Source organism: Typopeltis vanoorti, chromosome 20 (genome assembly GCF_054136105.1).
Source record: "Typopeltis vanoorti isolate ZY-2024b chromosome 20, IOZ_Tvanoo_1.0, whole genome shotgun sequence".
Lineage (NCBI taxonomy): Eukaryota > Metazoa > Arthropoda > Arachnida > Uropygi > Thelyphonidae > Typopeltis > Typopeltis vanoorti.
The window spans coordinates 41,455,644-41,468,036 of NC_143568.1; the positions used below are offsets into that span (position 1 = coordinate 41,455,644).

At 36.6% G+C, this 12,393-nt stretch overlaps 1 protein-coding gene across 2 annotated transcripts in view; it reads left to right on the top strand.

The window, feature by feature from the left end:
* LOC150095393 (suppressor of tumorigenicity 7 protein homolog) overlaps window positions 1-12,393 on the top strand; it is a 458,155-nt gene that overhangs the window by 101,140 nt on the left and 344,622 nt on the right. Inside the window, exon 4 of one of the 2 annotated variants that reach the window (XM_090410726.1) lies at window positions 5,822-5,995. In XM_090410726.1, coding sequence (XP_090266852.1) covers window positions 5,822-5,995 — 174 coding nt within the window. The remainder of the gene's footprint in view (window positions 1-5,821; window positions 5,996-12,393) is intronic. The other variant, XM_090410727.1, reaches the window with a different exon arrangement.

Here is a 12,393-nt window from a genome sequence, read left to right on the forward strand (position 1 = left end):
AGAGACAAACTAAATTACATTTCACCTAGTATGCTGAAGAGACATTGATTTGATCAGTGGTTATTCTACTGGCCTAACCTCTATAAATAAAATAAATTAACTACATCAATGCTATATTCTATTTAAGACAACAACAGAGAAACATTCTTTCATATACCATATAATGCGATCCACGTATAATGCAAACTAGAAATTTTGTTTGAAAACTAGCCCTAAAATGCCATGTCCATGTATAATGCGATTTGTTAATCTTGTTCCATAACATTATAAATAACACAATATGAATTAACGAAAGAAATATTTATTTTAAAACAAAATGTCAAAATCCTTTATATTCTTCATCTTTTGAGTCATCAAACATTTCATTTATAAATTCATCTGTAGGGATTGCATCATCAGTGTAGCAGTTGTCGTCATCATCTTCATGCTTTCCATTTTGTTTTGCGTCATCCTCGCTTTCGTATATGACGTGATCTTCGGATTCATCCGTTGAATTACTTATTCCACATTTAAGAAATGAGCGTTGAATCATTTCAGATGGTATCGAATCCCATGCTTCTTTAACCCAGCTGGTGACTAGGGTGATCTCAGGCTTCTGAAAATTCCCACCCTTTGTCATCTTCACCAAACCAGATGACATCCATTCTCTCCATTTTACACAAAAGTGATCTTTAAATGGCTTATTCAAGCTGACATCAAGCGGCTGCAAAATGGAAGTTAGACCACCTGGTATGACTGCTAGGTCTGTACGTAGCTCACGTGCTTTCTCTTTGCTTGCCTCTGTTAAATGCGCCTAGAACATATCCCAGACTAGCATGCTTTGTTGACGTAACAAGCTACCTGGACGTATGTTCTATACTTGATCCAGCCACAATTGTACACCCTCTTCATCCATCCAATCTTTCTGATTGGTGCGAACAATTACACCTGGTGGAAATTTCATATGCTTCGGAATTTTCTTCCTTTTAAACATCACTGTTGGCTTTAATTTGGTTCCGTTTGCCATTCATGCTAGAACAAGAGTAAAATGTGTTTTTCACGTCCCGTTATTTTTATGAAGACACCCTTTTCAACTGAGTTTACTGTTCGATTCCCAGGCATATCAGAGTACATGGGCGTCTCATCCATATTGCCAATTTGGGAAAGTTCATATCCGTGACACTTCCATAATTTTATGATAAATTTATGGAAGGACTGCACTTTTTCTTCAAGCTGCTTTGGTAACTTCTGCGCAATTTTTGTTCATTGCCGTAATGTTAATGCTTTGCGTTCCATAAATCTGTTGCACCACCCAGGCGAAGCAAGAAAAGATGAAATACCTGGTGTGTCCTTATTCTTGAGTTGTAGAGCTCGAAAACGAATTGCATTTCTTGTTGCTATAATGCCATATTGTCATTGCATCAAAATCCATTCATTTAGCTCTTCAAGTTCTGGAAAGGATGCTACATCTCCATGATGGGCATGTTTCATTTTGGGGATTTTTTCAAGACTGTCTTTTTGCATATGCCAAAGTCTAATATTACTCTCTGCTACACCAAATTTTCTCATAGCAACACTGTTATTATGTTCTTCTGCAAACTGCACGACACGCAATTTAAATCCTGCTTCAAAAGACGAACGTTTACGTTTCTGTTGGCTCGTTTTCAGGCTAGGTTTGTTTAACGAATAATATTTAAAATGAATTGTGGTTAAACCGATATACCTAACTGCTCTGTATATCTCACTGTGTTCTATCATTCGGCAACGGAGCGCGCATCGTATCTGCGCATAAAGCCAGTAATGTAAGTAGCTTTATGCGCAGATACGATGCACGCTCGGTCGCCAAATGCGAGTGGATCAAGTAGATTTGGTTGCATAGACATTATTTATGGTAATTTTTTTACCATAAATTTTTCGCATTATACACGATAATATCTTCTTTGAAGCAAATCTTCAAATCCTGTTTTTAAGTGTATTAATGACCCCTAGTTTTTGTGTTGGGTAGTGGTAGGAATTTATGTGTATTATATGCCAGTATGTGTCGGTTTTCAGTAAGCAGTGAAGGAAAGACCCAGAAGGAAGATGTATGACAAGTGTATCTAGAAACAGAAGTATGTTCTGCTTTTCAATCACAATTGAATTGCATGAGTTGTGTTGTTCGTTTAGGTGGCTGAGGACGGTGTCTAGTGTCTGGCAGCCATGGGGCCAGATAATGAAAACATCATCAACACATCTAAGCCACACTTTGGGTTTTAAAGGAGAGGAATCTAGAGCATGTTGCTCAAAATGTTCCATGTAAAAGTTAGCAATGGGTGTGTGTGTTGGGGGGGGGGGGATAATGGTGAGCCAATGGCTGTGCCTTCTTTTTTGTAGGTAGAAAGTGTTTTGCCACACAAAATAGCCAGAACATAGTACATGCATAAAGAACGCTGTGATATTGGGAGGGAATTTGCCCTATAATAGAAGGATTGTGTCATTGATTGGGACATTTGTGAAGAGGGCAGAGATATCAAAACTGACTAATAAATCATCTTTTTCCAGTGTGATGTCTTTGATTTTCTTTACAAAAGTGTTGTGTGTTTTTAATATAGGAGTACATCACACCAAAGCATTGTATGAACGTGAATTTAAGGAGGCCTGTGAAATTCTTATCAATCACCCTAATCTTAACATAACGATGGCCTAAAAATCCCAAGTATATGGAAGGCACATATTCTACCTACTTACTCTTTCTCCCTAAGAGTTGATTGTAAATAGAACCATAGGTAATCCATAGGATCCTAAATCTAATATGACAATTGTCATGTTAAATTAGGACATCATTTTCATTGTAACAAAACTATCTATATGAAAGAATGTTGTTGTCTTAAATAGAATATAGCTTTGATGTAGTTAATTTTATTGCACTTATTTATTGTAATTTTATTTTATTTTCACTAGAAGTCAGGCCAGTAGAATAACCGTTGATCAAATCATTGTCTCTGTGTATATATATATGTGTATACTCCAGATGATGACCTTAATATGTAGGTCAAAATGTCGGGAAATTAAAATAATTATTTATAACACTGTTGTAGAGTCCATAATTTTTGTGTAAAATTGAATCTCGATTGATATTCAGGTTTGTATGAGTGAAAACTTAAATCAAGGAAAAGCAAAACTAAAATTTTAAGAAGAGTCCCCAAAGTTTCATCTAGTGCAGAGTTACTAACCCTTTTCCACTTGTGTACCCCTTTTAAACCCATTTCTATAAATTGTACCCCTTGTTTTTAAAAAGCTGTTTTTAAATACTGACACTTTTGTTCAGTGCCTATCTTAATGTAAAATAGTGCAAATGAGGTAATGAGTTGGGAAAGGAAAATTGTACAAATCACAGATTCAATTTTACAATATTCGTAACACAGAAATAAGTATAGCTTCATGCTGATTTTTGATAGCGATGATCAAGTATTTCACAAACTTTTCATTTATTATTATTAATAACATTTATTCGTGTTATCTGAAAAGTTTGTAATAATTGTTATACAGATCACTAGCCAATTGAGTTGGTGAGATCGTTGAGCTTGCTTTGATGCATTAGTTTCTTCTGAAAGGCTCAAAAGAAGCATAAGATATGGTCTCAAATCCAGACTTGCATTAAGCTAATCGCGGTACTTATTTTTTATGAAGGTGTAAGGAGATAAAGCTTTCTCCACTAGTTCAGTATTAGTAAATGGCAAGAGGTATTTGAGTGCCTTCCCACTGAGCTGTTCGTATTCCTCACATCTACCCAGAAGGTAATAAGATGCTTTCTTTTAAAATCAGAATTTAAAGAAGAATTGGTTGAAAGTTCGATTAACTACTCTTTTTAATTGATTGATAGTTTAGCTTCTTTGAAGAATTCTTCATTGAAGGGATCTGCAATTCAATTGTTTTCTTTTCCACAACAACCGGTAACTCGTTGCAAAGGTGGAGCAAGCTAACATCACTCCTATCTCAGAATCTCCCATAATGCAAAACACATCTCCTTGCGGATATGTATAATGTTATGCATTAAGGGAAGGGCCACTAGCCAAACTAGTTTCGACCTTTATTGAGGTCTCTTCAGTGGGAGCTAGGCCCAAGTGGATATACTAGGCAGCAGATACTATACATATTCGCAAGATGTGTTTTGTTATGGGAGATACTGAGATAGGAGTGATGTTATCTTGCTCCACCTTTGCAACGAGTTGCCCGGTGTTGTACCACCTTACTCCAGTCCTGAAGATACTTTCAGGTGCAAACTTTTTTGCTCACACTTGGATAAAGGATTAAACTAAATTTATTAAAGAAAGGAGATAAAAGTCTGCTTTCCCGTTATTGTTCAATTATCCTCACCTTACTTCTTAGAAAAATCATTGCAGATGTTATCAGAATTCAACTTTTATCACCAACTAGAGACTCAGAACTCACTAACCATTGACATGGATTTTGTCACTAATCAAGGGTGGATGTCCTTGCCTGCCATTCTACATCACCCACCTTTAAACACAAGCCATAGAAAGGTTTTGAGAAACTCACTTGGTTGCTCTTGATACCATTTCCAGGACATTTGATCTAGTCTGACACAAATGTTTACAAACTATCATTATATTATCTACTTGCTTTGTAATTAAATTGCAAATTTCTCTAGTCATTCAGTCTGCATCCAGGTGGATAACTTTTCTTTAGATGTTCCCACCAGTACCTGAGTACATCAGTGCTCTGTACTTTAGCCAGTGCTTTTTCTTCTGTTCAGACATTACTTTTTCTCAACTGTTTTAAATCTAATCCATAGTTATGCTGCTGACTAATATATTTCATTTCTCTTTCATTTAAAACTTTACAGTGCCCAGATATCCAAAGCTAATTCATCCTTCATAACCAATGTCTTAAACACCAATCTCCTAGCTATATTTTATTGGATTGAAGTCAGCCTGGCTAACTTTAATTCTACTAGAATGCTGTCATTCTTTATTTCATAAATAATACTGAAATAAAACCATCTGGTTGTGAGAGGCAGAAACAGTTGTACCTTATAGACTTCGTGAAGCACTTGTAAGGCTGGACTGCTAGTTGAGCTGAGCAACAAGGAAGTTTTTTGTACCTGGCCTTTGGAAAGAAAGTCTGATTTCTATTTGTATTGCAGTCGGTTAAAAGCTAATTGCAGTTAGTTAAAAATGAATGAAGATGGTATCACTCACAGCAGCTGCTAGATAAGAAATTTAATCTGCCCATTGACTTTTTACTATGTTGATTCGCATCATTAAAAAAAAAAAAGCAAAATAATTATAATTTATTAAGCTGCTGTTATTTCACTGGATTTCAAACACCAGCATCTTCAGAGTACAAAAAACAATTGTCACAGAACATAAGGCAGTACAATCAGATAATGGTGGAAACAATTCCAGTTCAGTGTGTGTGGGGATAGATAAGAACATATTATCATGACAATTGTGACTGAAGATGGTCTTAAAACGACAGTTTTCTAAATATTAGATAAAATAATACATCCAAACTTGTTGGAAGTCTAAGAGTGCATTGTTGCTGATTCCAAAAATAGTTTCTCAGACTTCTTTGTAGTATCATAGTTCTCTTCTTTAATCTTTAATATAGAGTTAAAAATTGCCTTGAAAAACATATGCATATACCGCCATCATTATGGCATGTGTCAGGTCTACCAAACCATATATTAGATAATCCTCCCCAAGGATTAAATACAACAGTTATGGTACTACACAGAAGCTGTTATATCAGTTATACTATTTGTGATATGAGAATTGTATTGTTCTTGCAGCTGTCTAGTTTGAAATGTTAATCTCAGTGATTTACCTTTTGTTTTAAGCAGAGTGCAAGGTCTGGCGGAATCCATTAAGCTTGTTTCGAGGATCAGAATATAATAGATTTCTGTGGACCACAGGCAAGGAACCACTGACATACTATGATATGAATCTTTCTGCTCAAGATCATCAAACATTCTTCACTTGTGAAGCTGATGGAGCCAAACCAGAATATGAAAGTAGGTTATAAGTATGAGTTGTGATTATAGCATTAAGAATATCAGTTTTGTGATTATTGAAGAAAGAGCACTAAAAGACTTTATTAGTTAAAAGTTCCACTGACCTGGTATCACTGTCTCAGATTTTAAGATTATTGATGAAATTTTGAGGATCAGGACCCAGAGAACTGATGGTGTAGGTTTTGAAAGTATTTTCTGTAAATGTCAATCAAATCAATTCAATAACAGATAATAATACCCCCCCCCCCTCCCATCTTAATACTACCTTTAATTTCTGATATGTATTTTTTGGATATATATCCAGAATTGTTGATCATTTTTCAGAAAATATAACTGATAATATCTTTACAAATAACCTAACATTAGAATAATCATCAGGTGAAGGTAGACTTCCAGTAGAAGTAATAAAATATGCAGGAATTAAATTTAACCAAATATTTCCTGTATTAATAAGATATATAACATTGATAATGATGTATCCAACAACTGGAACCAGGCAACTGTCATTTTCATATTTTAAAAATGAAATAATTGCAAAAAGCTACAGAAGATATGACTACATCATCAAATTCCTGCCATGTACCCTCAAGGAGTGTACAGGATATGATAGTACTACATGAAAAACTTACATCATTACTAACTTCCTATTTACAATTTTCCTCCAAATCAGTCTGTTACTTGTCAAGACTCCAACATTATCAGATCTTATATAGTTCTATCGTCTAAGGCACTTTGTACCATATCAATCCATCTGTATCTTGGTCTTCCTCTGGGTCATTTTCCTGCCAACCTGGCAGAGAACACTTGTTTTGCTAATCTTTCCTCACTTTCCAGGTTATATAGTACAGTAAAATCTATTATATGAACGCCTCCAATTACAAAAAAATTATTATTATTCACACCTCCATGGAGTCAAAAGACTCATCGTGGGAGGTCCTTCCTAGGAAACACAAAGTCTCTCACACCACTCATTGACTGTTGTTGCTCTCACCACTCTATCGGGCTATGGATTCCATGGTTCAGCCATCCTCCATGCAAAGAAACCACTCCTCACCCTCTTGCTCACAGCTTCCTTTGCAACTTCCAGGGATGGCCTCTTATCATCACTCCTTCCTGCTGTTCCACCAAGGGAGAGAACTCCCCAGTCAACCCCGTAACTGCCTCTCAACAGTTTAAAGTCTGAATCATATCACCTCCCCCTTCTTTTCTATCTACCAAACTCTGCAGTCTGCATTCCCTCAACCGATCCTCATAACTAACATTGTAGAGTCCTGAAACCATCTTTGTCATTTGCCTCTGTACCCTTTCCACAGTTAATTCCCCTTCAAATCTTGGCGACCAAATTTGAGAACAAGAGTCGAAGTATGGTCTGATCAGGGTCTTATACAATGGAACAATAACCTTTACTTCTGCAGGTCAGCGTCCTTCTCAGTATTGCAGCAATCCTTTGGGTTACCTTCACCACCTTTGCAGTATGTTCCCTGAATTTCAGTTTTCTATCAATCATCATTCCCAGATCTCTTGTCTCCCCTACTTCCTCCAGTACATTCGAGTATGCAGCCTCCCATCGATGTATCCCAAACTTCAAGACTTCACATTTTGCTGCATTAAACTGACACCCCCCATTCATTTGCCCATCTGTATGGTTTATTCAAATTCTCTTTCAGGGCTGTCACATCTGCACTATTACTAATAACCTTTCCCAGCTTCACATCATATGCAAACAACTGAATATCCCCCTGCAATCCATTGACAATGTCATTGATATAAAGGTTAAACAATACAGGTCCCAGTACTGAGCCCAGTGGGACCTCACCTGTAACCTTCTGCCTCCTTGATACTGCCCCACCATAACAAGTTCATGTTGACTCTCGCACATATGCCCAATGCTGCATATGGTCCCTCACTAATTTCTCCAAGATCTTAACTTCTGATGAAACACAAACTGGGCTATAGTTAGACACATCTAATCTGCTACTGCCCTTATGCAATGGCACCTTCCTTCCATTTCTTGGGTACATTTCTTGTAGCTAGACTTTCTTGAAAAGGCTAAGTCAACGGAGATGTCAGTTCTTTAGCATATTCACTCAAAACCCATGGTGAAATACTATCCTGTCCCACAGCTTTACTTACATCCAAGGTACTCAGTATTTGGAACACACTCTCCTCTTGCACCTCTAAACCTCGAACCTGCCCTACCCCTCTGGTATTAAAACTTATTTCTCCAGGATGAAATACTCCAATAAAGTGTTTATTGAATTACTCCACTATGTACTCTGCATCAGTCACTCTATTCCCATTTTTATCCCACAATGTCATTCTTCCACAATCATTTCTGCTCTTACTGGCTGCATAGATAAAAAAATTCCTTAGGATTATCTTTGAATCTTAGTGACAGTCTCTTCTCATATTCCAGTTTTGCCTTCCTTACTATATTAGTCACTCTCCTGGCCTGAGTCTTATATTCTTCATGTATCTGCTCTCCTTATATCTCTTCCATAACCTCTTTTTCACCTGCAGTTCCTGTTTGATATTGTTTGTCACCCACTTTACACCAAACTGTGTCCTCTTCTTCACTCGTGGAATACAGCTTACTATTGCTGCCAACAAATATTCCTTTACAATTTCCCACAAACTAATGATATCTCGGCCTTCCAATTCCACCCTCCGTGAAACTGTCCGAAGTTAATATCTAAGACTATTATAATCACCTGCCTTATAATTCCACATACATTCCTTTTTCTTTGATACTCCTGTATGTGCATTCATCTTTCAAGTCAAAACCACATGGTCACTCTCTCTCCAACAGGAGGGAGAGATGTCATCTCAGTTATTATCAGCTCTTCTGATGCTATGACCAAATCCAGAACTTTTGAACCTCTTGTTCCCTCTATTACATGTTGCCTAAGACATGATCAAGAATTCCAGAAATTCCATTCCCTTATTACTACATGCATTTTCCTCTTCCCAACTTATACTGCTGTAGTTAAAATCTCCCGTAACAATCATTCTTTTTGCACTTGCCAAGCTCAACTGCCTAAACATCTCCTGCTCCCCACCCTCTGTGCTCCTTGACTTATAGCTACATCCCACTAAATATCTGGTCTTTCCCACTTCTACCTCACACCATATGCTTTCAAAACCATTAGTATCACTGTCTTCCAAAGCCTCCACTCTTAGAGGACATAAGTCTTCACTCATCATGAGCAGTACTCCACCAGCGCATTATCCCTTCCGAGCCTGCCGAAAAATTCTGTACCCTGTTAATTCTATTCCTGTTATTATATCATCTTCCATCAACCACGTCTCAGAGATCCCAATAATCTTTGGCCAGGCTGATGCTATCAATGCCACCAATTCATCTCCTTTATTCCGTATACTCCTGGCATTAGTATCCCAAATAAAGTATAAAAATGTCACTGCTTCTATAACTATCATTATCTCCTCCAGACCCCCACAGGACTCAGTGTTGCCTGATGTCGTCCCCCAAGTACCTATTCCCACAAGAGGCCACCCCTGCTGCCATCTACTCTGGGAATTCTAGTTTCCCTGCATTGACACTCCGACTCGTTCTGAAAACAGCAAGCTCTCCAGATGCCTACATCCTTCCTCATTCAAATACAAGCAGTCTCTTGCATACAGCTCCTTTCTATCCTCAAATGTCTTCCAAGCATTCCCATATTCCAATCCTCTCATCTGACACATTCTGGCTATTATGCCATTCAAATTGTTTTATGAACTTTTCCATTGAAAAATAATTGTACTGATTGGTGAATGTTGTCATTTTACAAACGCACTGACACTCACATTATCTAAGCCAGCATTATCTACACAGTTGTGATTGATTTGCTTCAGTGCATTTAGTTCTATTCAAGTGCTGTGAATCCACTCTTTAGTGTGTATTGTAATTTTGATAAATTTACTCTCTAGTTCAAAGGTTTTTTTCAGTTGTATTGTGGTGTTTATTTAATAATTAGTTGATATGGTTCCTAAAAAGTGCAGTGATGAAAATAAACAGAGAAAGAGAGCACTCAGACCAACTATTGAACTCAAGAAATAAAGAACTTATAGCTAAATGGGAAAATGAAACTCATATTTCTGAACTTTCTAAAGATTATAACAGGGCAAAATCGACAATTTGTACTCTTATTGAAAATAGAGATGCGATTATATAAGGGCCAAATTCAGCCCTGGGATCTAGTGCCAACAGTGACGATTTTAAAATTTAAATTAGTGTCAGTGCTAACAAAGAGATTGCTAATCAGTTTGTGGATGAAATTAAAATTTATGTAGGGGACAGAGGGATTTATTCCTCAGCAAGTGATTGTGATGAGACAGAACTTTTCTGGAAAAAGATGCCTAAGCAAACTTATCACACAAGAAGAGAAAGCACTGCCAGGACACAAACTGATGAAGGAACGGTTAACTCTCTTGTTGTGTGTTAATGCTAGTGGTGACTATAAAATTAAACCTTTGTTAGTGTTTCACTCAGAAAATCCCAGGGTGTTTAAATCAATGTAATAAAAAGTAAACTAGATGTGATGTGGAGATCTAACAGTAATGCTTGGATAACAAGACAGTTTTTTATAGAGTGGATCCACAAAGTGTTTGCCTATAGTGTAAAAAGCTATCTTGAAAAGAACAATCTACCTTTGAAAGCACTTCTTGCTGGACAATGCTCCTGTACACCCCCCCCCCCCCCAAAAGTCAAATTTATACCTCCTAATACCATTCTTCTTATTCAACCCATGGATCAGCAGGTCATTTCCAATTTCAAAAAACTTTATACAAAGGCTTTGTTTCAAAGCTTGCTTCAAAGTGATATCTGACACACAATTGACCCTCAGGGACTTTTGAAAAAGCACTTTAACGTCTCGCATTGTTTGAGGCTTGAAAACTATGAACTCAGACTGGAAAAAATTGTGGCCTGATGAGTTGACAGGCACAGATTTTGAAGGTTTTCCTTCAGAGCCAGCAGAATCTGTGGTTGACGAAATTGTGTGTCTGGGCAGATTGATGGGATTTGCAGTGGACAATGCTGATGTAGAGGAGTTGGTGGAAGAGCTGAAAGAACTGCAAAAGGAGCAGCATGAAAAAGTTGTTAAGGAACTTTCTTCAGAGGAGGAGGGGCCCAATAAGGGAACCATTTCCACTGCTGAAATTAAAGAACTGTGCTTCCATTAGGGAAAAAAATCGAAACCACTTTAGAAAAGTGGCACCCTGATGTATCTATGGTTAATAACAGTGTTAACATGTTTAACTATAATATCATTGTGCATTTTAGAAAAATTTTAAGAACAAGACAAATCCCGACAACTCTAAATAAGTCTGTAATCAAATCTAAAGAATCGCCATCTAGTTCACCCACAAAAAGACAGAAAAGAGCAGTGACACATTAGGGGCAATTACCTGACATTTTTATGGAGGGTTACTCACGTTCAAAACAATTTCCTCCCTCCTCCTCTCCATTTATCTTCAGTAAAGGTAAGGTTCATGTTATATTCTTATTTTTATTTTATTTTTTTTTTATTTGAATTATGATAATAGGTGAAAATTTTTCATGTGGAATGGATTAATTTTTCATTAATTACTTTGCATTATGAACTTTTTATCATATGAACCAGTTTCCTGGAATGAATTAAGTTCGTAAAATGAGGTTTTACTATATATGCAAAAATACTTAAGTACAGAATTAACTCTGTCCTTGAACAAGTTATGAATGAAGAATAAAGTGGATTTCGAAGAGGAACTTAACATTCATTCTGTTTGAGTGCTTTATACTGGTTGTAAAAAAAGAATGCAACTTAGAAATATGCACCTACCTTTTTAAATTATGAAATAAAAACAAAAAAACTTGACATGATAGATATAAACCATTTGGTATAGTATTTTCCTATGTGAATTTATTATAAGTAATTTTATAAGCTTGGTTATTTAACTCGATATCCCAAGTATGCAAACAATTAAGTTTGCACCTGAAACACAGTTCAAGTCTAAAGATGGTACCACACCAGGGCAACTCATTGTTGCCCTGGTGTTGTACCTACCCAGAAAATAATGTGCTTAACATTATTTTCTGGGTAGTGACCCCACCCATCATGTATTGCAGTATACATCTTTTAGTGAGATGTGCTTTACATTATGGGAAAATACTAAGAATAGTGATCAGAGCTTTACCCACCTTTACAATGAGTTGCCCTGGTGTTGTACCATCTTTAGACTTGAACTATGTTTCAGGTGCAAACTAAATTGTTTGCATACTTGGGATTAGGAGTTAAATAACTCCTAATCCCAAGCTTATAAAATTACTTGGTAACCCTAATATACAATATCCCCAAGTTAAAAAATTAATTACATAAATATATATATATAGGAAATGCTAGCATCGTTTACATACT